This window comes from Solanum stenotomum, chromosome 11, assembly GCF_019186545.1.
Source record: "Solanum stenotomum isolate F172 chromosome 11, ASM1918654v1, whole genome shotgun sequence".
NCBI lineage: Eukaryota > Viridiplantae > Streptophyta > Magnoliopsida > Solanales > Solanaceae > Solanum > Solanum stenotomum.
The window spans coordinates 1,243,403-1,271,385 of record NC_064292.1 but is presented as its reverse complement, the minus strand read 5'-3'; the positions used below and the strand labels follow the sequence as shown (position 1 = coordinate 1,271,385).

The 27,983-nt window shown below is 35.9% G+C and overlaps 2 protein-coding genes and 2 pseudogenes across 3 annotated transcripts; 3 read left to right on the top strand and 1 right to left on the bottom strand.

Annotated features, from left to right (window-relative positions):
* Nucleotides 1-16: 16 nt before the first annotated feature.
* On the top strand, nucleotides 17-5,463 carry LOC125845160 (serine/arginine-rich splicing factor RS31-like). Of its 2 annotated transcripts, XM_049524600.1 has the most exons (7): nucleotides 88-121; nucleotides 2,197-2,338; nucleotides 3,372-3,666; nucleotides 3,875-3,987; nucleotides 4,073-4,308; nucleotides 4,421-4,987; nucleotides 5,106-5,463. In XM_049524600.1, the coding sequence occupies exons 4-7, from the start codon at nucleotides 3,892-3,894 to the stop codon at nucleotides 5,140-5,142; spliced, it is 936 nt and encodes a 311-aa protein (XP_049380557.1). In that variant the 5' UTR covers nucleotides 88-121; nucleotides 2,197-2,338; nucleotides 3,372-3,666; nucleotides 3,875-3,891; the 3' UTR covers nucleotides 5,143-5,463. The 2 variants fall into 2 exon arrangements, with proteins under 2 accessions (XP_049380556.1, XP_049380557.1); XM_049524599.1 differs by lacking the exon at nucleotides 3,372-3,666 and having other exon boundaries at nucleotides 17-121.
* An 885-nt stretch (nucleotides 5,464-6,348) lies between these two features.
* LOC125844447 (acyltransferase Pun1-like) lies at nucleotides 6,349-7,753 on the bottom strand (annotated as a pseudogene).
* Nucleotides 7,754-10,762: 3,009 nt separating this feature from the next.
* LOC125845154 (putative disease resistance RPP13-like protein 1) lies at nucleotides 10,763-19,940 on the top strand. The gene is made up of 3 exons (XM_049524592.1): nucleotides 10,763-14,707; nucleotides 15,452-15,807; nucleotides 19,566-19,940. Exon 1 carries the CDS (start codon nucleotides 10,770-10,772, stop codon nucleotides 14,688-14,690), a length of 3,921 nt encoding a protein of 1,306 aa, XP_049380549.1. The 5' UTR covers nucleotides 10,763-10,769; the 3' UTR covers nucleotides 14,691-14,707; nucleotides 15,452-15,807; nucleotides 19,566-19,940.
* A 2,511-nt stretch (nucleotides 19,941-22,451) lies between these two features.
* LOC125844446 (putative disease resistance RPP13-like protein 1) lies at nucleotides 22,452-27,129 on the top strand (annotated as a pseudogene).
* The last annotated feature ends 854 nt before the right edge of the window (nucleotides 27,130-27,983 follow it).

Genomic DNA, 27,983 nt, shown 5'->3' with positions numbered 1-27,983 from the left:
GTCAATAAAAAAACTCGCCGCTGCTGTTTATAACACTGTAAGATAGCGTCAAAAAAAGATATTTTTCACTCAGCCTCGAAGCTCTCGCTGTACTTCACGATTTCTTCAACTTTCGAAAGAGGTAACAATTCTTCATCGCTCTCTAATTTATCAATCAGATCTTCTAATTTATACTGTTTTTTTCTCAGATCTGTTTTAATTTTGTAGAAATCAGTAAAGTATATAGGGAAATGTTGAATCTGAGTATTTTTTTTATCATCAAGGTTTATATTCTATGTGGAGGAATGAAATTTTTAGTTGTTGGTTAGTTTGGTTATAAATGATTTTTAAAAAAAAAATTAAGGTTTTTGTTGAGGATCTGTAATTTTTAGGTTAGGAAATTGATTTGTTTGTGTTGGTGTTAAGATTAGAAAGTGAAGGGTTTTGATGCCTAAACGTATTATATAAGTAAAAATGAAACTGAAGGTTGTAGATTAGGGTTGTTAAAGTTGACCATGGGGTGTTTCAACCTACTCAAATGTTAATGGGTTTGACGAATGATGTATTCAGTTATGGTTACGCAAGTGTGCAGCCTTATGGTCAATTAAGTGGGAGGAGAACCCTAGGTATCATGTTCGGCAAAAGATACTACTTGGTGATTTCTTTTCCTCTCTATGCGTTGGTGAGGTAACTGGTACTTGGTGGAATAGTTGAGGTTTGCGTAGGTAGCTTGGACACCACCGTCATTGAAAAAAGAGAGATTTGTCAGCTTTGTCTGCTAGCATTTTGGTGCTTGATATCCACACAAGAAGATGGGAGTGTAACTTTAAGGTTTTAGCATAACATGAGGATATATTAGGTGGAGCACCCAAGTGTGTGTCCTAGTGGTCAATGAAGTGGGTTGAGAACTATGAGGTCTTAGGCTCAAAATCCCAGCAGAGATAAAAAATACTAGGTCGTTTCTTTCCATATGCTCTAGCATTGGTGGACAATTTCTAGTATCTTTGGCTGATGGGAGGTGGCGGTTATCCCGGAATTAGTTGAGGTGCGCGAAAACTAGCCCAGACACCATGAGTATAAAAAACGGAGACGAAATATTTAGGTTGGAAGAAAAAACAATTTCTTTTAAGCATGTTGTGTGTGGAGAGACTTGTGTGTCGTATAGAGATAAGTGGGAGAATTAGAGAAACACCAAGTCTATGTTAACATGCAAATTATTTAGTACCATGTTCAAATTGATCAAATCCATCTTAAAGGATTCACAAGGTTGATCCTAAATAAGGTCAAAATACTTGAAGAAAAGCAATAGGTTCAAAATCAACTAGTAGTCCATTGTGCCCCATCTTTAGCTACACTAAATTGTTTTCAAGAAATTGTAGGTCTCTAAAGGTAATTTCTGTTTATGTGATTTTAAGGTCTATCTCATATCCTTTTAATACCTTTGCTCACCATAGTATGACACCTAGTCGCCGGTGCATTTGTAGGATGTGACCAAACAACTCAAGTGATTTTCTCTCATTTTATCCTCAGGCGTGCTACTTGCATCATATGGCAAATGTGTCCATTTTTAATCTTATCTAATCTTGTATGATTGCAACATTCATCTTGTTGATATGTTGGACTCTAGCGGTCCAACATTCACTACCAGATAACATTACCGGTCTTATAACTTTTCTGAAGGACTTACCCTTCACTTTGGTCATCCTGCTATCTCATAATGCTTTGGTAGCGTTTCTCCATTTCAATCATTCAATTGTAATTGTTCAAGTATCATCTCCCTCTGTCATTCCATTCTCTTGAAACAATGACCATATATATCTAAATTGTCCTTGGAAAAGCCACAATTCCTAAACTCTTTGGTTATGTTAACTGTTGAAACAAGTAATTGTAATACATTAGAAGTACAGAATGCTATATCTATTTATTGATTGTCTTAGCGTTTGGTACTAAGTTAGCATTTTAAGTGGAACATATCTAGCAATTATTATGCTAAATTGTCAAACATTTTATCATGTTTACTTTACTAATCATATTATTACTAGTATAAAGAAACAAGTACTTAAAAGGAGGCACAATGTTTCTGGAGTGGTTTACTTATGATGTGTGTGTGGCTCTTGTTGTACCTGTACTGATGAAGTACATTATGTTTGCTGGAGTTGGACTAAATTAATTTGTTTCTCTTCCCTGATCACGAGTAATTTTCTTGTCTGGTCTCAGGGTGGAAAGAGTCTTGAGATCTTCTACTCAGGTGGGATGAGGCCAATTTTCTGTGGGAATGTTGAGTATAATGCCAGACAGTCAGAGTTGGAGAGGCTTTTCAGAAGATATGGGAAAGTGGATAGAGTGGATATGAAATCTGGTAAGCCTCGAAAGTCTTGGTTTTATGTGTTATTTCTTACTTGATATTGTGCTATCTATTTGGAGGTGCTGATTGGTCTTCTGGTTGGGTTTACTTCGTGTCCAGAACTATCTATCCACATCGACCTTTCTTGTCCTGAATCTCATTCCTACAAGATTATACATGTTACCTATACCAAAAAAAGTTTTTATGTGAGATGAATTGGTTATATGGCTAACGAACTTCAATTAGAGCTTTCCTGCTGCGGTGGTCTTATTTCTCTCTCTCTCTCTCTCTCTCTACATATATATATATATATATATATTTTATTTTATTTTTTTTCTTTTTACTTTGTGAATTTAATATATGATTCTCCTATATTGCGGGTGAGTTTGGATCATGCCATGTAATCATCCTCCAGCAAGGTGCCTAAATAGACCGTTTAGTAGGATGCTGGAAATTTTCACTTCCAGTGGTCAGGACAGTTTTTATTTGAGAGTTTTACCTCCATGCAACTGCAAAACTGAGGCATGAACTGAGTTATGCAAAGTGATTGTTCCACCCATTGCTCACGCGTTGACATACAGTACACCATGTTGTATCGAATCTGAGAATGATAGTGAGAATGATAGTTCTGATATAACTTATTACCTGGTAAGCGTCGTCTAGGTTCTATGATGTCTGTGGCTCTAGATATTTTGATAACTTGCAACCAGTAAAGCTGATGTGGTGGCAAAGCAGTTGATTCATGATGGCAAATCTTGACGTACTTGGCAGTTCATTTTCTTCAGAGTATTGATGATTCTAGAGTTTCAGAAGTCCTCACCGGCACTTATCCCATAGTTTCAACTATCGAAGGACTTGAATAACTGAAATTTGGTCTGCTTTGGGACACCGTGATCATTCTTCACATTGTGACTGCATTGGGCCGAAGATCTGTTCAGATCATTCGACTCAATGACAGAAGATGTGTAGCTTTTATGGGTGTTAGGATATGTTTACAAAGAAGTGTTTTTAAGTATGAACCACCATACTCAATTATTCTTTGGCGCAGGATAACATTGCAATGTCCATACTATCATGGCTGATGGAAGCTGTGACAAGTGTTCTCTTCTTGTCTCCAAGAAGAGCTCTCTGATCCATCATGGCATCACAATCATATGTTTTCCTCCGTCATTATTGCTTTCCAATCCAGAATTTTCCCCAGCCTTCATTTTACAGACTAGTCACAACTCACAATGCCGACCTCGATGCTGAGGCAGCAGATAAAATGGAGAAGGCACTTTCTTTACATTGTTCCCTCATGTGACATGCACCTTTACTTGAAATCTGTTAGTCCACCACCAAAGGTCTGTTGCTGATTTTACTCGTAAAAAATTTATAGATTTGACAGAGTGGTTTTATAATTGAGATGTTAAGTCAAGATGGTTTACATCTCTGTTGGATGGAATCTCTTCTTCTATATTTTAATACTGAAGAATATTTCACTGGAGTCTTGTTCTCATTTTGCTTTAAGTTTTTATTTAATCTATGGTGTTTCTTGGGGGTGGGTTTCAGGTTTTGCTTTTGTGTACATGGATGATGAAAGAGATGCAGAGGATGCTATTCGCGGACTTGACCGTATAGAATTTGGCAGAAAGGGACGCAGACTTCGCATTGAATGGTCAAAGGTAATCCTTTTTTTGGTCCAGAAATCCATCTCTCCCCTTAAAAAATCCTCTAATTCACTTGTGTTCTCAAATGGCTATGATGCAGGAAGAGCGTAATGGTAGGAGGCCAGAGACTTCAAGGAAATCTTCATCTAGTGTCAAACCTTCAAAGACTTTGTTTGTCATAAATTTTGATCCATATAGTACTAGGAGCAGGGATATAGAGAGGCACTTTGATCCATATGGAAAAATACTCAATATAAGGATTAGAAGGAATTTTGCATTTGTTCAATATGAAACTCAGGAGGATGCTACTAGAGCCTTGGATGCTACAAACATGAGGTATTTTCTTGATGATTTGTTGTAATGTGGTTATTTTGATCCGACTTTTTCGTAGTTTTCCACTTCCATAATTGACCATTGTTTGTTGTTTGTTTTTTTCTTTCTGATGCAGTAAACTGATGGATCAAGTCATTACAGTTGAATATGCAAATAAAGATGATGATGACAGGAGAAATGGGTTTAGCCCTGATAGAAACCACGATAGGGGTCTTAAGAGAGGTTATGACCGAGGCCGATCTCGGAGTCCTTATGGAAGAGAGAGGGGGAGTCCTGATTATGGTCGTGGACGGGCCCGTAGCCCAAGTCCAATCCGTCAAGGTAGGTCAAGCCCTGATTATGGTCGGCGCCCTAGTTTGAATCCCAATCATAGGGAAAGGGATTCTGAGTATGGCAGTGGCCGTAGTCCAAACATTAGAAAGGAGAGGAACCCTGATCATGGAAATGGCCATAGCCCAAACCCTCGAAGGCTGAGAGCCGGTTCTGAAAATGGTGAGGTGCACAGTCCACCAGAGGAAGGACTTCTGGAATCTGGCCCTAGCCCCCCTAGGGTGGGGAGGAGAGGGAAATATAGCCTCGATGATTATCGTGGCCGTAGCCGTAGCCCAAGGTCTAAACCTGAAGAAATAGGTAGTCCTAGATATGCTGCAGCAGAAAGTCCTCTTCCAGAACGACACAGGAGGTTCGCAGCTTATTCACTCTTTTTCTTTTTAGCTCTCGCTTATCTATGCTCTATGATACAGTTGCAACAAATTACTCTCTTGCTTTATAAGCTCATATTATTTTGTTTTGTAATGCAGCCTTTCACCTCCAACTCGAGAAAGATCCCGCTCCTAATTTGCTCGGTATCAGCCTCTGACCTTAGTCAGATTTGGCAGGGACGGTCACATTGCTAGTGGGTGCTGTAGCAGTATGCTTTTAAGTTGCTGGAGCCTCAAAATTCCAGTGTCTGTTTTTGCTATCATATGTTCAAAATTCCAGTCACTATAGTATGGGCTTTTTGACAATTTGTTCTTAATAGACTTGCTACTGTATTAGGTGATTCTGTTTTAAAGTTGAAAACTCCTTGGCAAGACTTTGGCTTAGTTGGGCTGAACTATCTTGAATATCATATTCTCAGAATATGTACTGAAAATGATGGGTTATTTGCACTTCTGCCTTTAGTTTGTGTTGGTCTTTAATTTTTATCCCATCGTCACACAAAAAATAGAAATCGCAAGACAGTTTATATTTTCATATCATAATATTTACAAGTTTTGCCTTGTCATGACTGCAGTTTTTAAGGAACTTATGCCTTTCTGGGGCAAACTTCAGTCGATAAAGGGTAAAAATTAAAGATCAGTCCAATTTTTTGCCGTGTACTTGAAAAATAGTCATTATTGATGCATGAATCTTGATGGTCATGTATTTAATCGAATATTTAAGAGGGACTTTAATTTTATCAATTTAATTTGTCCCTTTAACTTGAATTATATTTCAAGCAAAGAAGTAACCATCAATTATTTGAATCGTCAAAAGTTAGAAGGGTTAATATATTGAGTTTTGGGATAAAACCAATCGGTCATGTTATACTACTAGGTTATTTAGCTAATTTCAAGGAGTCGTATATATTGTATAATCGTATATATTGAGTTTTGGGATAAAACCAATCGGTCATGTTATACTACTAGGTTATTTAGCTATTTTTTAAGGAATCGTATATATTGTATAGTCGTTAATAGCTGACAAATGTATTCTATGGTATAGTCGTTCATCAAAATAATAGCTAATAAATGTGTTACATACTATAGCCGTCAATCAAAATAAGAGCGAAAAATGTGTTATTTCATGAATATCTTTCATTCATCTATTGGTCTAAAAATATCTTTAAATCTATTTTTTTTTACTCAAAAATACTTCTTAAAATAATACTCAACAAACAATAATGTGAAAGCATTAGATTGTCCTTTTCCCATAGATACTATTATTTTTTATATATTATTATAGTTGAGAAATTCAAAAAGGGTTACACAAGAATTAATAATTTCTTCACTTGCAATAATTTTAGTAAGCTATGCAATAATTCTCTTCCTCATCATGAACATCATCATCATTAACATGAGTAGCAAATTGGAGAAGGTCCTTGTCTTGTTCAAAAATGGATATTTGTTGTTGATTCAAGTTGATAAACACTTCAATTCCTTTACTTTGATCATGTGTATTCATCAAGTATAACACATTGTTAAATGGACCACTTGCCATGCTTGCTCTACTTGGCCTCCCCCATCCAAAATCCAAATCTTGATATGGCATGTTACATATGCTATTACAACGATACACATCGTGACATGAACTCTTCTGAAGATACGATTGAGCATCCTCTATTCCTGTATTAACTTTATTTGTATATTCCAACATTTCTGATATCCATGTGTTGTTTTTGAAATTATCTTTGTTAGAAAGCTCGAGTTTGGACTTTCTTATAGCGGATACTAACTTTGGTAACCTAAGGTCTTCTAGGTTATATGTTGGTGTGGAGAACGCGGTGAGAATATTTCCTATTGTGGTGGTTGATTGTATTGAAGGTGGAATTGTTTTTCGTAAATCTGATACCAAGACCAATTGAGACGAAGAATCATTACTATTACTAGTATTTGATGAGTTTGCACTTGCAGTTGCTGCACATTTGTAAAAAAGTGCATTTACAACCTCAGTTGTTGTTGGATTTTGAACGGTTGATGATTTATCAGTAGAAATGAAAGCTTTGAGTTTTCTTATATTGGATTCAGATAAGAAAAACCTCTTTTCAAAGTCGATACAATCTTGTGTATTTGGCTCAACCATAACCGGAAAAATCTAGAGGACCACCAGGTTGTGATGGGATTAATGAATCTTGGACGTAACAAGGAGCACATGCTAATTCTCCATTTGGATATTTTCGAGTTAACGTAGCCCAATCCTTTAGAAAGAAGAATGCACTACATGCATCACCCACCTTATGTGACATGCAGGCACTGACTGCTATTCCTCCACACTCAAAGTGGCTAAGTTGAGCTATGCTCAAACAACCACCATCCTGTGCTGGAGGAACATTCCTCCAGGGTAGCCCTGGAGGAAATGCTGAGTCTGGGTGATGAACGACTTGATCCATAGGACAATTAACTTCAACTTCAAAGAACTCAGCCCCAATGTCATCACAATGGATGGTGACATTGTCACTTAAACTTCCAACCCATGGTTGATGATATGATATTGCTTTTGAAAATGAGTTCTCAAGAAGTTTAGAGAGGTGTTTAGGTCCTTGTTGTAGTTGGTGTTTTAGGTAAAATAAGACAATAGGCATATAAAAATTACCCATACATTGATCAAGAAGGGAAAGTTTGTGTATTCTTTGAGTTGATGGGGTGGGAAAAAAAGGTTTCACAATTTTCTTGGAGATTGTTGATATCAATCTTGAAAAATTAGCCATATTTAATTTTCATGCAAAATTTAAAATCTCTCACTTATGCACTTGTTGTCTTAGTTTTTTGTTACTATATATATATATAGTCACCCAATACACCAACCTTTAAATTTAATATATGTATATATAGACATAGAACACCAACCTTTAATACTAGCAAAAAACTTTAGACAAAACTTATATCTTTCTCCTTTTTTTTTTAACAAAAAAGAGTCAAAAGTCTATGTGAAATTAATGGTCAAATTTAGACTACCATACTATATCTTCTTTTCTTTTAAGTCATCACATGCAGGTGTACCATTTCTTTTAAGTCATCACATGCAGGTGTACCATTTCTTATTTCAAGGTGACATAGATGAAAAACCTATATTCTCTCTGGTCATTTTTATTTGTTCGGATTGGACTTAATATATTTATATATAATAATTTTATTATATTATTCAATTAGTTTTTTTTTTTATAAAATACTATATTATCCTATTATTTTTAGCCATCTCACTCATTGAGAGATAAATTGAAAATAATTATAAGATAAATATATATAAAATAATAAATTGTCTTTGATTTTTAAACTTAGATATTTATTTTTAGTATAGTTAACACGTAAAAAGTGGAGGGAGAGAGAGTATAAAACATTGCCGCAAATTTCAAATTTATAAATTCAACCATCCTTTAAATAATGTGTAAACTTAACTTTTTCTACTTTTTTATTGTTTCTTTTTGCGTATTTTCAACGTGATATATATGATACAATACAAGGTAATAGTACATGTGCTGATGTGCACATATAATATACTATAAATACTGCAAAAAGTTGAACATATTAAAAACCTTATATTTGCTTTAGTTATCAGTGTAAAATTACCCACGCTTCGCGTGGGAATTTGATATCACAAAATTTATAAAATAATGCTTAAATTCTATCACTCATTAAAACTAAAACACTATATTATCTTACATACAAGATTACGTAGTAAGGTACATTAAGAACGTAAAGGAAAATGATAATTATAACATCTTATCATTTATCCTTCAATCAATCATCTTTAATTTGATTTTATAATTTATCCTTTTGCCTCTAGGAAGTGTTACTATTTGGTATTTTTGGAAAATTAGATGAACATCAACATGAGATATTAAATTTTCTAATAAATAATCTTTATTTGTACTAACAAATACTTAGATACAATAACTTTACATAAACATAAACAACAAAGTTTAAAACATGTACTAAAAAACAACAATTGATATCATAAGCATAAATTAATGACTGTAAAAAAATATACCTGGATCTATAATAATTGAATGAAACAGAAAGGAAAAAATTGAGCCCACTGGATGCACATTGTCCCCTTAAGGAAATTATTCTCATCTAGTACCCGAGGTTTAAAGGAATAGATCCTCTCAGGATGGAGCGATTCCATTCACAAGTGTATTGATACGAAAATAATGGTTTCAGTGAGCCACTTAACAAGAGCAAAGTACATGAATATTTAATTGTGCAGAAGAAGAAGAAGACGTTTAGAATTTTCGTTGTTTTAAAATGAGAGGAAATCCCTCTATTTATATATAGACAACAAAGGCTAGTGTGAATAAATGTTTATTGTGCCTTATCAGAAATTTCACAACTCTTTCGAAAATGTTACAACCTTTCATAAAAGTCATAATTTTTCATAAAAGTGACAACTATTCATAAAAGTTGCAACTCTTCATAAAAGCCACATCTATTCATGAAAGGGGAAGACTATTTTTGGAAATAAGTAAATTTAAAAGGAAATTTTAGCTTGTGGTGGCGCCACATAGGCGGGCCTAGGATTGTCTTTTATATAAATATATATGATATATGATTTCCTTTATATAATGTGGTGTCCAACAATAATAAATTATTATTGTATGCATTTGCGGAGCTAGAAATTTCATGAAAGGTGTCCAAGAATTATATAAGCAAAAAAAAAGTTGATGAATGGATGCACTGGAAAATTCAAAAATCAAATCGTATGATATGTATCTTTAATATTTGTTTTTAATTTAAATATGACGTAAATGAACACTGTAAAAAAACAAAATAGAGGGGTGGGGGAGGAAGGTTCAACTTATAAGGAAAGAAATAAATATCAAATTCATTGAAAATTCAATTAGCTTTATTAGATTTTTAATTTATAGATTTTTAAGAAATTTACTAACTATTATTAATTTATAGATTTTTAAGAAATTTACTAACTACTCCCTCTGTCCCTAATTACTTGTCCATTTTTTCTATTGTAGTTGTCCCTAATTACTTGTCTATTTTGACAAATCAAGAAATGACAATTTTTTTTTTACCTATTATACCCTCAATTAAATGACTAATTACTTTGAAAAATGCAGGACTTTTCATCCATTTCATAATTAATAGGGATAAAATGGTAAATTCACTATGTCATTAATTGATTTCTTAATAGGTGTGTCAATTCAAAAGTGGATAAGTAATTAGGGACAGAGGGAGTATTATTTAAGAAATAATTAAATATGAGTTCTTTAAAAAATCATTATAAAAGTAGCTGCAAGGATTCGAACCTGCGCACGAGAGAGCCTCTGGCCGCTGAGCCAGTCTAACTTATTGCGTCAAAGGGGTCCAACGTATTAAATTTAACCATTTTAAATAGCATTTTACTTAGATGTAGGGTATAATTTTGGGACTATTCCCTCAACATAGTGTAAGTGTAGCTCCCCCCCTAAATTTGATTGTCAAAATCAAGAAAAAATGAGTTAACTATAACCAAGTAAAGAGGGAGACAGCTAAACTGTGGAAATTGCAATCTTTTTGAAAAGAGAACAAACATTGTTTCTCTTTTCTTTCTTTGACCAAAGAGATAAGCTATTGCAAATTAAGAACACAGGCAGTATACTCCTACCATATTGTTTGCATATTGCTCTGGTATTCAACAGGTAAATTTTATCTCTTAATTCCTAGCAAAAATAGACAGCCATCTTTAATTTTTGCCATTCTTTGATTCTTTGTTTTGTTTTGCAGATTTCAGAAATGGATATTGGCTTAGCAGTTGGTGGTGCATTTCTCTCTTCAGTCCTGCAAGTCCTATTCGATAGGCTTGCTCCTCAGGGCGAGCTGCTGAAGATGTTTCGAAGGGACAAGCATGATCTTCGGATTTTAAAGAAGCTGAGGATGACTTTGCTCAGTCTTCAGGCTGTACTAAGTGATGCAGAGAATAAGCAAGCATCAAGTCCATACGTGAGTCAGTGGCTTAATGAGCTTCAACATGCTGTGGACAGTGCTGAGAATTTAATTGAAGAAGTCAATTATGAAGTTTTGAGACTAAAGGTGGAAGGTGATCAGTGTCAAAATCTTGGAGAAACACGTCACCCGCAGGCAAGTCACCTCAGCTTGTCCTTGAGTGATGATTTTTTTCTTAACATAAAGGATAAGTTGGAAGACAACATTGAAACATTGGAGGAGTTGCAAAAGCAAATTGGCTTCCTTGACCTGAAATCGTGTCTTGATTCAGGTAAACAAGAAACTAGAAGACCTTCAACTTCTTTGGTTGATGAATCTGATATCTTTGGTAGGCAAAATGAAGTAGAGGAATTGATAGGCCGTTTATTGTCTGAGGATGCAAATGGAAAAAATTTGACTGTAGTTCCTATTGTTGGAATGGGGGGCGTTGGCAAGACAACACTTGCTAAAGCTGTTTACAATGATGAGAAGGTAAAAGACCATTTTGATTTGAAAGCTTGGATCTGTGTGTCTGAACCATATGATGCTGTCAGAATAACAAATGAGCTACTTCAAGAAATTAGATCATTTGACTGTATGAGTAATAACACCCTTAATCAACTTCAGATCGAATTGAAGGAAAGCTTGAAAGGCAAAAAGTTTCTTATTGTTTTAGATGATGTCTGGAATGATAACTATGATGAGTGGGATGACTTGAGAAATACATTTGTACAAGGAGATACAGGAAGTAAGATCATTGTGACGACACGTAAGGAGAGTGTTGCCTTGATGATGGGCTGTGGGGAAATGAATGTGGGCACTCTCTCTAGTGAAGTCTCTTGGGCTCTATTCAAACGACATTCATTAGAAAACAGGGAACCTGAGGAACATACAAAACTTGAAGAGATCGGAAAACAAATTGCACACAAGTGCAAAGGATTGCCTTTAGCTCTAAAGGCAATTGCTGGTATTTTACGCTCCAAATCCGAGGTGGATGAGTGGAAAGACATTTTAAGAAGTGAAATATGGGAGCTGCCAAGTCGTTCGAATGGAATCTTACCAGCATTGATGTTGAGCTACAATGATCTTCCTGCACATTTGAAGCGGTGTTTTGCTTTTTGTGCAATATATCCGAAAGATTATCTATTTTGCAAAGAACAAGTTATTCACCTGTGGATTGCTAATGGTATTGTACAGCAGTTGGATTCAGGTAACCAATTCTTTGTCGAGTTGAGATCAAGAACATTGTTTGAAAGGGTCCGAGAGTCTTCTGAATGGAATCCGGGGGAATTCTTAATGCATGACCTTGTCAATGATTTGGCCCAAATTGCGTCTTCAAATCTGTGTATCAGGTTGGAAGACATCAAAGCATCTCATATGTTGGAACGAACTCGACACTTGTCATATTCAATGGGTGATGGTGATTTTGGTAAACTGAAAACCCTCAACAAATTGGAGCAATTGAGAACATTGCTTCCCATCAATATCCAGCGGTGTTTATGCCGTCTAAGCAAAAGGGGGCTGCATGACATATTGCCAAGACTAACATCCCTAAGGGCACTATCACTATCTCATTATAAGATTGAGGAGTTGCCGAATGACTTGTTTATCAAATTTAAGCACCTAAGATTTTTGGACCTTTCTTGGACAAAGATAAAAAAGTTGCCAGATTCAATTTGTGTACTGTACAACTTAGAGACACTTCTCTTGTCACATTGTAGTTATCTCAAGGAGCTACCTCTGCAGATGGAAAAATTGATCAACTTGCGTCACCTTGACATTAGCAAAGCTCAATTGAAGACACCTCTACATCTGGGCAAGTTGAAAAATCTCCATGTGCTAGTGGGAGCTAAATTTTTTCTTACTGGTTCCAGTGGTTTGAGAATTGAAGATTTGGGTGAACTACATAACTTATATGGATCTCTATCAATTATAGAGTTGCAAAATGTGATTGATAGAAGGGAAGCTCATGAAGCATACATGAGGGAAAAGGAAGATGTTGAAAAGTTATCATTGGAGTGGAGTGTAAGTATTGCCAACAATTCACAAAATGAAAGAGACATACTTGATGAGCTACAACCAAATACAAACATGAAAGAACTCCAAATTGCCGGATATAGAGGGACAAAATTTCCAAATTGGCTAGCTGATCATTCATTTCATAAGCTAATGGAATTGTCTCTTAGCTACTGCAAGGACTGTGATTCCTTGCCAGCGCTAGGACAGCTTCCTTCTTTGAAATTCCTCACCATTAGAGGGATGCATCAAATAACAGAGGTGAGTGAAGAGTTCTATGGTAGTTTGTCCTCCAAAAAGCCATTTAACTCCCTTGAGAAGCTTGGCTTTGCAGAGATGCCGGAGTGGAAGCAGTGGCATGTACTGGGTAACGGAGAATTTCCTATACTTGAAGAACTCTGGATTAATGGTTGCCCAAAGTTGATTGGGAAGTTGCCTGAAAATCTTCCTTCTCTGACACGATTGAGAATTTCAAAATGCCCTGAACTCAGTTTGGAGACGCCTATCCAACTTTCAAATTTAAAAGAGTTTAAAGTTGTTGGTTGTCCTAAGGTTGGAGTTCTTTTTGATGATGCTCAACTGTTTACATCTCAACTTGAGGGAATGAAGCAGATTGTTGAATTATCTATTACTGATTGTCACTCTCTTACCTCCTTACCTATTAGCATTTTGCCAATTACTTTGAAAAAAATAGAGATACATCGTTGCAGGAAATTGAAATTGGAGATGCCAGTTAGCGGATGTTGTAACATGTTTCTGGAGAATTTGCAACTGCATGAATGTGATTCTATAGATGATATATCACCTGAGCTGGTCCCAAGAGCACGTTCTTTGAGGGTAGAGCAATACTGCAACCCAAGGCTTTTGATTCCTCCTGGGACGGAAGAACTTTGTATTTCTTTATGTGAAAATCTTGAAATACTTATAGTGGCATGTGGGACTCAGATGACATCATTGGATATTTACAACTGCAAGAAGCTGAAGTCGCTGCCTGAGCATATGCAGGAACTCCTTCCATTTCTTAAGGAACTGACGCTGGATAAATGTCCAGAAATAGTGTCCTTTCCAGAAGGAGGATTGCCCTTCAATTTACAAGTCCTTTGGATCAATAATTGCAAGAAACTAGTGAATCGACGCAATGAGTGGCGTTTACAGAGACTCCCCTCTCTGAGACAGTTAGGGATCAGCCATGATGGCAGTGACGAAGAGGTTCTTGCTGGTGAAAACTTTGAGTTGCCTTGTTCTATTCGATGTCTTTACATATCCAATCTGAAAACATTAAGCAGCCAACTTCTCAAAAGTCTCACCTCTCTTGAATCTCTATGTGTTAATAATTTACCTCAAATTCAGTCACTGCTGGAAGAAGGGCTTCCCTTGTCTCTTTCTGAGCTAGAATTATATTTCCATCATGATCTCCATTCGCTACCGACCGAAGGTCTTCAGCGCCTCAAGTGGCTTCAAAGTTTAGCAATTTTTCGCTGTCCTAATCTCCAATCTCTTGCCAGATTGGGGATGCCCTCCTCACTCTCTGAGCTGGTCATTATTGATTGCCCTAGTCTCCGATCACTTCCAGTAAATGGGATGCCCTCTTCCATCTCTACACTAACTATTTACAAATGCCCATTGCTCAAACCTCTCCTAGAATTTGACAAGGGAGAATACTGGCAAAAAATTGCTCATATTTCCACCATAAATATTGATGGAGAATTCCAGTAATGGTACTCTAGATAAATGTAAGTTAATTCTTTCTTCTTCTTTTTTTAAATTTTTGTTTACTTCCCTTTGCTTTCTTGTTAATTCAATCTTGCTTCTATCATTTAAGGCATGTAATATCGCATTGATTTCAAGTTTGATGCTACTGCATTTGATAGTATACACTGAGCTTTTGTAAGTATTTGGATCTTTAGCACAATTACTTTTGTGTTTGTGTGTATATAAACCGAAAAAACTGAAACTGAAAGCCTGACTAACCTTTACTTGTTTGAAAAATTGATGTAGTGTATGCATACTTGGTGAATTGACCAAATTTGGTGCTTATCCCTCACCCACAGTACCCAGATCAATGTAAAGCAGTGTCCGTCATCTGTCATGCATCTATAGATTAATGGTCACTACATCTGATATCCTAAAAACTTCTTTCTTTCATTTTTTTCTGTCGCATATTAATGTTTCTTAATACAATTAATCTTATAGAGGGGTTCCAGCCTCTGCAACTCCTCAAACACGTGTCCACATTTTTCGATGTAACACTACAGCAACACTTTCCTCACAGATACTCCTACTAGTTCCTTCAACTCTCTCCCAATCTAATATCCAACTTCATATAATTAATAACCAAATATATACTAGTGTGACAAGACTTGTGCAGTTCTGATTAAGCATGTTCATAGGCATCGGAACTTGGGTCACAGACTTACAGCTTGTCCTCTTACTCGGAAAGAGGTGTAATCTGCTCCTTCAAACCTTTCCTCCTGCAGATATCAATGACTAGAAAATGAGTTCCTGAGAGTTTCCAATGGATCGGATGGCATCATATCCCAGTGATTGAAAACACATTGTGGGAAGGCTTTCCCTGAAGGAGCAGCTGTCAAACTATACGAGAAACCGAATGACTCGATAAAAGGAAGGTATGCCTTGATGTCCTAAAGAGGGGTGCCAAGCCTCTGCAACTCCTCAAACATGTGTCCATGTTTCTCGTTCAGAACACTGTAGATGCCACCAAGTGAATCTCGAAGAGGTAAACAGGCTCTAACAAATGAGGCTTGGCAGTGAGTTGAGAAGCATAAATAGCCTACTGGAAACCAGCAACGACAGAATCCTTAATTTCATTCAGGTACTGGACTCCCTTAAACATATCAAGTCCTACCGAGGATCCAATGTCTAGGATTTCTCCCAAAAGTAAGTAGGAGTGCTCTTCCTTTCAAGCCTTCTGCCTGGTGGATCTACATACCCTGAGAATAGAAGCTAGAGAACCCAAGTCTGAGCCTAAGGCTGTTTTCTAAGTCTTCTATAGTTTTAACCCAAAAGGTGAAACAAAAATGAGGAATGACTTCTTATTCATGTGAAGGGATCTATTAACATATCTGTGTATGATGATGTCACAAGATCATGTACACAATACAAGTTAGGATTTTATCTCAGATTTCATTATTTTTTTCCATATGCCTGTGATCAATAAAAAAAAAAATATATGATAGAAAGATAACTTAATGGAAAAGGAAACAATTAATCACATGATGAACCAATACAATCAAATCTCTCTATAATAACGTTATTTGTGAAGATTTTTTTTTACTGTTATAGTGAAATATTGTTGTAGATCTAACATATAACATAACATAATATGAAAAAATAGTGAAAGTGATGATCAAATCGTGTGTATGTTATTAAGGAATACCTGTGATGATTAAAACGAATGACACTCTGACTGATTAAGGATATTTTTGCACAGACTAAAAGGATTAGGAAGTTGGTCTATTTCCATTTTATGTTCCTCATCAACACTGAAATCTGTAATACTGTCTTCGTAGATGTTGGGTGGTAGTTGAGTTATGACTTTTGGAGGAGCAAAAATGAAAATAGTCATGAATCTTCTATAGATTGACAAAGGAAATTAAACTATCAGTTATTTTAATTTCATTGTCCATGTAGTTTTTTTTTTTGTGTGTGTTATTTTTATGTTTCTTCAATTGTGTCTTTCTTCAATGAAATGGTGCACTTCAATTTGCGCTGATACTTGCTCTCTTCTAGCTCTGTGATTCCTCTTCTAGCTGATCTGTAATAAACCTATATGATCATTTCATGGGAGTAAAACCGTATGTCATTATGGAAGCATTTTTACTCTCTTGCTCCACTATCCAGTGAAATCTGATATAGGGATGTCTGTTGCAAGTTATCAATTAGCAATTACAGAAATTGTTGAGTATGGAGGCAGATATGATGATGGAATGAACCTAAACAAGAAAGAGGAAAAAAAGATACCTTTACTCAATTTTTTGAACTCTTCTTTCTCCCAAAAAAAAATAAAAATCTTTGTACACTTGCTCTGTACATCTATGAACATCAATGTATATTGGTTAATTTGATGAGTGTTTCAGCTTCAGGAAGGCTTTGGAGATAAACTGAGATGGAAGCTAGGAATCACTTCCATGTATGCTTCTCGTAGGCTCTCCAACAACGCAAGGTTCTAATCTAGGAGTACAGAGCAACTGGAAGCGTCTACATCAAGGTGATATTCGGTTGTTCTTATAACTAATAACTACCCATATTGGGTGGAGACAAGTTTTTCCCCAACTAAATATGGCACTATTGCAATATTAAACTAATTAGAAACAACCTCTCTATCTGTAAGAGGTAGGGGTAAAGTCTGCGTATACTCTACCCTCCTCGCTTGTGGGATTGCACTTGGTATGTTGTTGTAGTTGGTACTCCCTTCATCAGTTTTTGCTTTAGTATAAGGGGAAAAAAGCTATTTCTTAGTCTATGGTTTGTAGTTTTAGCAAAAGTGCACATTGCTAACCATTGTCGATAAAACAACAGTGTATTGTACATTTTTGGGGTTGATACTACCAGGTTGGAGTTGTGCATGTTTCTTGCTTTTTGTAATTTTTTGCTTTGCCATTTTAAGTGAAGATATGAGAATCTCCAGAATAATAATAGCCTTCACTAGTGGCGGTCCAATTTTTTGGGATAGTGTTGTACATGGACCCAAATAGAGACTGATGATAATGTTTTGGAGAAGATGGCTGGAGTTGTCTTGACTTTGCAAATAACATTAATGTCTTTCATTTATTGTAAAAAATATGAATAGAGAAAAAATAAAACATAATTTTTCTTTATATAATTGTCAACTATACAAACGTAGTAATGAATGATCAAACAGTCTATAGTTGCAGAAAACATCTCCATCACTAGCTACCTCAGCTTATCTTATCTCTGGCAAGAATGTGAAAGAAAAAATGATATATTCAAAACTATAAGATGCTGGTAATTTCTGCTAAAGCACACAACTTCTTTATATTATTTAGTGATTAATACATAAAATAAAGTGTTATGTAGAGACTGTTTCAAGGTTAGAGTAATATCTTAGCACACCTAGGTTGTTATTTTAAATACCTATTACTATCTCCAAAACACATACTGTACTAGAACTGCTAATGTTTGGTCTTTCTATTCTCAAACTCTGTAATATTTAAGGAAATTCAAGATTTGGATGTCATCAGGCAAAATTCGACGGCACTAATCAGTGTCATGATCCAAATATCATAGGTTGTAACCGACACTCGGTGACTTACCCTATTCTTAGGACTATTAATTTCATTTTATGACAAGAGAAAAGAATCTTGAAAATGATGTAGGCCTTTTCTTTTGTATGACTGGGAACTATACAAAAACAAGACAAACGTTGTAATGAATGATCCACAGTTGCACAGACAAGGCTTGGGTGTTTAGTTAGGACGGGTTGGTTGATTGATTGGTGAGAATTGAATAGGATCATTTACTTTTGGCACAACTTGTGCCGTCTTATGTGGCCCCATGTTGTAGTCCATTCCCTTTCAATGACACAATAGAGCACAAGGTTGGAGAGAACTGATGTATACAAGTTCTAACAGATTTATGTTGTTGAATCTTTACTTAATAATCCTACTGAGTTAAAATATAAGTAGGCATTGGTAGTTTCTGCTAAAACACCTTTCATAGATCATACTTGTGGTTATTAGTGTAGCAACTAATTGGTAAAATAAAGCTTAATTATGGATAGACTACAAAAACACATACATACTAGAAATGCTAATGTGCTAACTCTGTCACTAAACATTAAGCTATAACATACATGATCTTCCCCCAATTAGTTTTGGTACAACTTATGCTGTCTTGGTCAACTTCTACACCCCTAACAAATGAGGCTTGGCAGTGAGTTGAGAAGCATAAATAGCCTACTGGAAACCAGCAACGACAGAATCCTTAATTTCATTCAGGTACTGGACTCCCTTAAACATATCAAGTCCTACCGAGGATCCAATGTCTAGGATTTCTCCCAAAAGTAAGTAGGAGTGCTCTTCCTTTCAAGCCTTCTGCCTGGTGGATCTACATACCCTGAGAATAGAAGCTAGAGAACCCAAGTCTGAGCCTAAGGCTGTTTTCTAAGCCTTCTATAGTTTTAACCCAAAAGGTGAAACAAAAATGAGGAATGACTTCTTATTCATGTGAAGGGATCTATTAACATATCTGTGTATGATGATGTCACAAGATCATGTACACAATACAAGTTAGGATTTTATCTTAGATTTCAATATTATTTTCCATATGACTGTCATCAATAAAAAAAAAATATATGATAGAAAGATAACTTAATGGAAAAGGAAACAATATATCACATGATGAACCAATACAATCAAATCTCTCTATAATAACGTTATTTGTGAAGATTTTTTTTTACTGTTATAGTGAAATATTGTTGTAGATCTAACATATAACGAATGACGCTCTGACTGATGTAAGAACTCTTTTTATCTCAGTAGCTTTTCATTTTTCGTTACTTCTCTTTGCTTGTTTGTTGATTAGTTTCCTTTATTAAATTGTTGTGTGCAGTGTGTAGTGTCTATTGCACTGTGAAGCCGAAGAATCATCTTCAGATCAGGATGATTTTGATGTTCGATGCAAAAAAGAAGGTGAAAAAATATTTCTATTCAGGTGGGAACACTATAAATGAAGTCTGGTATAGGTAGCAATTGAAATAACTTGCTCCATGAAGTTGATAGCTTAATGTAATAATAATCAACTTGTGATCTTTTGCCATGCACATATATGTTATCTGGAAGCTATTTCGTCTTTAGGAAATTTATCTCAATAGCAATTCATGTATTCTTGTTTCATATCTCACTCTTTATTCTTACTTGAAGATTTTACTTCATTTATTGCTTGAACTTCTATCTTAGTAGCAATTTCTCATTCCCAAGCTCTGTATATTGTACAGTTCAACCTTGATTTGTTCCGAGTAATTGCTTGCAGTAGAAGGATTAGTCAGCCTGTATATTTGATGCTACTAGTTTAATGCTTGGCTGTATTAACATTCAATTGTTCTACCAAGTTCGTCAGCTTAATATTTTCATTTAATTGGACTACTTTCAGGTTTTCTTCCAACATATGAGAGGAGTATTGCTTAAAAATGCTATTTCCTTTTTTCGAGTGAGTTGTGAAAGGTACTTTCTCATTTCACTGGAATTTGACACTAGTACTTTTCTTTTATCAAACTATGATGGAAATATTGAGCAAACTTTTCTACAAGGAGTTTCTCCTATAGCTCGTTGAGATCGTTTCTATTTATTTCTGTTCTGTCAGCATTCAACAAAGTACAATGTTTGATTGACCAGTTTCTCTGCTCCATTTTGAGAATGATTTGGCAAGATACAATGTCATTTCCTCATCGAGATTCTTTCAGTAATAGCTGAAGTTTGCCACCCGAACCAATGGTAGAGTTCCTTCCATCTCTCGAAAGAATGGTAGGCATTTCATTCTCAGAAAAAGGGATATTTTTTGTGTATAATACTCTGATGGTTGTTGTTCACTGCTTCAGCTGCACTTCAAAATTGTATAAACATGTCAACCGCGAGATTTCCTTCCAGCTGTATGTTTAAAATGTGCTCCTCTGGCTCAAAGGAAAACTGCTTAAAACGTTTGGCTTGAAATGCTGAACCTGCATTTAGACCAGCATTGTTACAAGGTCAAGTTGGTATGTCCAGATGGTGTCGTCCACGAGTTTGGTAATACTTCCATCCTCTATATTGCTCTGTTGTGCGCGAGTTTGAAGCACCAGATGGAAGTTTATTTTGTATACATATATAAAAAGTGATATTATTTCAAGTTATGCCTGTGATCTTAGTTAAGGTGAAGAAGCAAATATTGCTATAGATGTTGTCCTTAAAAATTAGTTTAGTGTAATTATGAAAGATAAAGTTGGACCTCTTTATAATGACGGACATTTTTTGGCTGCTATAATGAAATGATTGTTATTGTTACGCACCATAATAACATTTAGATCTTAATTAACGGTTATTGAAAAAAGAAATATGCAAGAAGTAGTTTTCCTCCAACTTTTTATGTTATAGAAGAAAACAAAATGCTTAAAAGGGCTCAAACTATTGGGTGCCTTTCTGCTTGGGCTATCTTTTCATATGTATTTGATTTTATCAAATAAAGAGAAAATTATAAAAAGAATACTTTTTTTAAATCATTAATTTCAAGAAAAAAAACAACCTACGCAAAGAAAACAATTAGTAGGGAGTTTCTGGTAATTTTATAAAGCTAATGCTACTTGATTGTAGAGACCAATTAGTAGGAAATCAATTGACATTTTTAAAAAATAAATTAAAATGTTGAAACAAGACATTTGTAGTGGTTAAATTTCAACTTCAAAGAGGCACCTTCTATGAAAAATTATTTTTAAAACAATTTGTTATAACTATGTTCTTGTCCTGGAGTTCAAATTTCTATAAATAATTTTTTTAAAAAAAAAAATGAAGAAGATAAGGGTAGAAAACATTGTAATTGAAAACTTGTCATTTTTTCTAATCCAAGCCATGCTTCCTTGTAATATAATACTTATCATAGTCAATCCCTAGTAGTGTTTATATATATATATATATATATATATTATAATTTTTCGTCTCATTCATCATCAATCAAATATGTTATAATATATGTAGTTAAAAAATGCATGTTTACTATGGCATGTGTGTCTACTTCAACTTTATACAAGTTTAAGTGTATTCTTGTGCACATCTAATGTTGGAGAAAATAAATATCAGCTGAAACCAAATTAAATGACATGTTTATGTAAATGTCATTTTAATATTATAATCTTAGCAAATTGTGGAGACAAAAAAAAGCAATTAGTACGTATGAAGGTCAAAGAAAATAGTGTAATAATTGAAACGCTGTGAAAGGATGTGTCCTTTCATTCTTTGGTTACCTTTAGTGCAGATATTCACTGACATATCATATCCATCAAAACTATTTGTGTACAATCCCATAACGATCTCCCAAAGGAGAGGGAACAGCTATCATTTTTAGGGAAACATTTTGCGTGTGTTTCAAGCGTTCAATTCTGTGTTCGTTATTCATATTATCATATCTTCATTCTTCATATAATTTTATGATCTTGGTATATATTTTCAACAGTTTTTAGGTTTTGTAGATGTTGACATTTATGTTACTGTATTAAAGTTTTGTATGAAAGAGATATGGTATCTCAGATACCATATATTGCAAGAAAATAGTTTAAACAGTTTGTTGGAGTGTCTCTGTCATCTTACCAGCATTGATGTTGAGTGTTGGATTTTAAGCATTTTAATATGGACAAATTACTTAACTACACTCCTTTACTTACCTTAATATCCATTTATCCTTACTTATTTCAAAAATTTCAAAAATCCCTTATTTACCTATGTATCCCGCATGTATTCCGTGCACAACGCTATGTATCCCGCTATGTGGAATGTATCAAACGCTATGTATCCCGTGCATAACGTTATGTATCCTGCTATGTGGAATGTATCAAAAGCTATGTAACCCGTGCACAACGCTATGCATCATGTCCACAACACTATGTCCCGCATGTACTCCGTGCACAACGCTATGTATCCCGCTATGTGGAATGTATCAAACCTAATGTATCCCGTGCACAACGCTATGTATCCCGCTATGTGGAATGTATCAAACCTAATGTATCCCGTGCACAACGCTATGTATCCCGCTATGTGGAATGTATCAAACCTAATGTATCCCGTGCACAACGCTATGTATCTCACAAACATCATTTTTAAGGGATTTTTGGTAAATAGAAAACTAGAAGGGATAGAATGTTATTTAGTACTTATAATATGTGGTTCCTATAATTTATACTTTTAATATTACTTCAAAAATGAGGAGTGACAGAGAGAGTTGAGTTGTACGATATTGTTGGGTTATTGTATGCTGGAGGAGACAAGTCAAGAGTTATATTGCTTGATTGATGTATAGATTATGCCACAGTAAACTTGAATCTCCTTGAAGAGCGAGATATTTGTGAAATTTTAGTGCCAAATTGGAAGTCTCAGTTGCAAAACAGGCAGTCAACAAAACTTACTTGTCTGCATATTGCTCTAGGTAAGAGAAAACTCTAAGTCGAGAAAATCTTAACGTAGAAACATTAATCATCACCAAATTCATAATCATTTTGTGATTCTTTGTTTTGCAAGTTTCAGAAATGGATATTGGCTTAGCTGTTGGTGGTGCGTTTCTCTCTTCAGCTTTGAATGTTCTCTTTGATAGGCTTGCTCCTAACGGTGAGCTGATGAAGATGTTTCAGAGGGACAAGCATGATGTTCGGCTTTTAAAGAAGCTGAGGATGACTTTGCTTGGTCTTCAGGCTGTGCTAAGTGATGCAGAGAACAAGCAGACAACAAATCCATATGTGAGTCAGTGGCTTGGTGAGCTTCAAAATGCTGTGGATGGTGCTGAAAACATAATAGAAGAAGTCAACTATGAAGCTCTGAGACTTAAGGTGGAAGGTCAGCATCAAAATCTCGCAGAAACAATCAACAAGCAAGTTATTACCATAAAGGAGAAGTTGGAAGACACCATTGAAACATTGGAGGAGTTGCAAAAGCAAATTGGTCTCCTTGATCTAACAAAGTATCTTGATTCAGGTAAACAAGAAAAAAGGACACTTTCAACTTCTGTGGTTGATGAATCTGATATCTTTGGTAGGCAGAATGAAATAGAGGAATTGATTGACCGTTTATTGTCAGAGGATGCAAATGGAAAAAATCTTACTGTACTTCCTATTGTAGGAATGGGGGGTGTTGGCAAGACAACACTTGCTAAAGCTGTTTACAATGATGAGAAAGTGAAAAACCATTTTAATTTGAAAGCTTGGTTTTGTGTATCTGAACCATATGACGCTCTCAGAATAACAAAAGGGTTACTTCAAGAAATTGGCTCATTTGACTCGAAGGCTGATAGCAATCTTAATCAACTACAGGTCAAATTGAAGGAAATCCTAAAGGGAAAAAGGTTTCTTGTTGTCCTAGATGATATGTGGAATGATAACTATAATGAGTGGGATGACTTGAGAAATCTTTTTGTAAAAGGAGATGTAGGAAGTAAGATCATTGTGACAACACGTAAAGAAAGTGTTGCCTTGGTGATGGGTAAGGAGCAAATTAGCATGGAAATTTTGTCTAGTGAAGTTTCTTGGTCTTTATTTAAAAGACATGCATTTGAATACATGGATCCTGAGGAACAACGAGAACTTAAAAAGGTCGGAAAACAAATTGTAGCTAAGTGCAAAGGACTGCCTTTAGCTCTGAAGACGCTCGCTGGCATGTTACGCTCCAAATCAGAGGTTGAAGGGTGGAAACGTATTTTGAGAAGTGAAATGTGGGAGCTGCCAGACAATGACATATTACCAGCGTTGATGTTGAGCTACAATGATCTTCCCGCACATCTAAAGCAATGTTTTTCTTATTGTGCAATCTTTCCCAAAGATTATCCATTTCGGAAAGAACAAGTCATTCAACTGTGGATTGCTAATGGTCTATTAAAGGGGTTGCAAAAAGATGAAACAATTGAAGTCTTAGGCAACCTATACTTTCTCGAGTTGAGATCAAGATCACTTTTCGAAAGGGTCCGGGAGTCTTCTAAAAGGAATGAAGAGGAATTCTTAATGCATGACCTTATCAATGATCTGGCCCAAGTTGCATCTTCAAAACTTTGTATCAGGTTGGAAGATAACGAAGGATCTCATATGTTGGAAAAATGTCGACACCTGTCATATTCATTGGGAGATGGTGTCTTTGAGAAGTTGAAACCACTCTACAAATCAAAGCAGCTGAGGACATTGCTTCCAATCAATATCCAGCGTGGGTACTCATTTCCTTTAAGCAAGAGGGTGTTGTATAACATATTGCCAAGACTAACATCCTTAAGGGCTTTATCATTGTCTCATTATCGGATTAAGGAGTTGCCGAATGACTTGTTTATCCCATTAAAACTCCTAAGAATTTTGGACCTTTCTCAGACGGCGATAAGAAAGTTACCAGATTCCATATGTGCATTGTATAACTTGGAGATACTTCTCTTGTCTTCTTGTATATATCTTGAGGAGTTACCGCCGCATATGGAAAAGTTGATCAACTTGCGTCACCTTGACACTACTGGCACTTCTCTCTTGAAGATGCCACTACATCCAAGCAAGTTGAAAAACTTCCATGTGCTAGTAGGATTTAAGTTTATTCTAGGTGGCTGCAATGATTTGAGAATGGTAGATTTAGGTGAACTACGCAATTTGCATGGATCTATATCAGTTCTAGAGTTGCAAAATGTGGTTGATAGAAGGGAAGCTCTGAATGCAAACATGATGAAAAAGGAACATGTTGAGATGTTGTCGTTGGAGTGGAGTGAGAGTATTGCTGACAGTTCACAAACTGAAGGAGACATACTCGATAAACTACAACCAAATACAAACATAAAGGAACTGGAAATCGCTGGATATAGAGGGACAAAATTTCCAAATTGGGTGGCTGATCATTCATTTCTTAAGCTGGTGGGAGTGTCTCTTAGCAATTGCAACAACTGTGCTTCCTTGCCAGCACTAGGACAACTTCCTTCTTTGAAATTCCTTACCGTTAGAGGAATGCATCGAATAACAGAAGTGAGTGAAGAGTTCTATGGTACGTTGTCCTCCAAAAAGCCATTTAACTCTCTTGAGAAGCTTGAATTTGCAGAGATGCCGGAGTGGAAGCAGTGGCATGTACTGGGGAAGGGAGAGTTCCCTGCACTTCATGACTTTTTAATTGAAGATTGCCCCAAGCTGATTGGGAAGTTGCCTGAAAAACTTTGCTCTCTGAGAGGATTGAGAATTTCAAAATGTCCCGAACTCAGTCAGGAGACACCTATCCAACTTTCAAATTTGAAAGAGTTTAAAGTTGTAGCTTCTCCTAAAGTTGGAGTTCTTTTTGATGATGCTCAACTGTTTACATCTCAACTTCAGGGAATGAAACAGATTGTTGAATTATGTATTCATGATTGTCACTCTCTTACCTTCTTACCGATTAGCATTCTTCCGAGTACCTTGAAGAAAATAGAGATATATAATTGCAGGAAACTGAAATTGGAGGCGTCAATGATTTCTAGAGGAGATTGTAACATGTTTCTGGAGAATTTGGTAATATATGGATGTGATTCTATAGATGATATATCACCAGAGTTTGTCCCAAGATCACACTACTTGAGTGTAAACAGTTGCCCCAACCTTACTAGGCTTTTGATTCCTACTGAGACTGAAAAACTCTATATTTGGCATTGTAAGAATCTTGAAATACTTTCAGTGGCATCTGGAACTCAGACAATGTTGCGTAATTTGAGTATTCGTGACTGTGAGAAGCTGAAGTGGCTGCCAGAATGTATGCAGGAACTCATTCCATCTCTTAAGGAACTAGAACTATGGTTTTGTACAGAAATAGTGTCCTTTCCTGAAGGAGGATTGCCCTTCAATTTACAAGTCCTTCGGATCCACTATTGTAAGAAACTGGTGAATGCGCGAAAGGGGTGGCATTTACAGAGACTCCCCTGTCTCAGAGAGTTAACCATCTTACATGATGGCAGTGACCTTGCTAGTGAAAACTGGGAGTTGCCTTGCTCTATTCGAAGGCTTACCATATCCAATCTGAAAACATTAAGCAGCCAACTTTTTAAAAGTCTTACCTCCCTTGAATATTTATCTACTGGTAACTCACTTCAAATTCAGTCACTGCTGGAAGAAGGGCTTCCCACCTCTCTTTCTCGTCTAACGTTATTTGGCAATCATGAGCTCCATTCCCTACCGATTGAAGGTCTACGACAACTCACTTCACTTCGGGATCTATTCATCTCTTCCTGTGATCAACTCCAATCTATTCCAGAATCAGCACTGCCCTCCTCCCTCTCTGAGCTGACCATCCAGAATTGCCATAAAATCCAATACCTTCCGGTAAAAGGGATGCCCACTTCAATCTCTTCACTATCTATTTACGACTGTCCATTGCTAAAACCGCTCCTTGAATTTGATAAAGGAGAATACTGGCCAAAAATTGCTCATATTTCCACCATAAATATTGATGGGGAATACCAATAATGGTGTGAAGTGGTGTCCACCTCTGTACCATCATCTGCCTTGGGACAACAAACTTTGCTAACTGAGAGTAGCGCAAAGGCGAGACTGACTCAGGATTGCTTTAAGCCTCACCCTTTGGATTGATGGTTACTTAATCTGGTATGCACAATTACTTAAATGGTTACTTATTTAAGCCATGTTATAAATATATCGCATTGATTTCAAGTTTAATATGACTACATTAGATAGCAAATACTGAACTTCTGTCAGTATTTGGATCTTTAGCACAATAGCTTTTGTGGTTGTGTATAAAAACCGAAAAACTGAAACTAAAAACCTGACTAACCTATACTTGTTTGTAATTGATGTAGCCTATGCATACTTGGTGAATTAACCAGATTTGGTGCTTATCTCTCACCCACACTCAGATCGATCAGACCCTCAGCTTTTGGATTGATGATCACTTCATCTGGTATGCCCATGATATCCTTTGTATTGATCAAGTTTGATTCATAATCCCAGTCTTGAGTTTTCATCTGTCTATTGAAGCACATGCTTTATTCATCTTGAAATGTTCAATCAATTGTGAAATCACTAGGAAGAACACGAATGTTCACAAAAATGAAATCTCTATGAGGTAGCTTTTGTTCTTCTATGTGCACCTATCGGCATTTTTGAAAAGTCCGAACGTTATACACAAGTACAGTCTAGTGAAGTGCAGATGGCTCTGTCCAACATCAAGAGGAAGCACTGGCCTCAATGCACATGATTATGAATCATGATTATAATGCACTCTACCAAACGACCCTTTTATGTCTCACTATATTCACATATATTTTCGGTCACTTAGTTGGCACAACAATATTTTATCATTG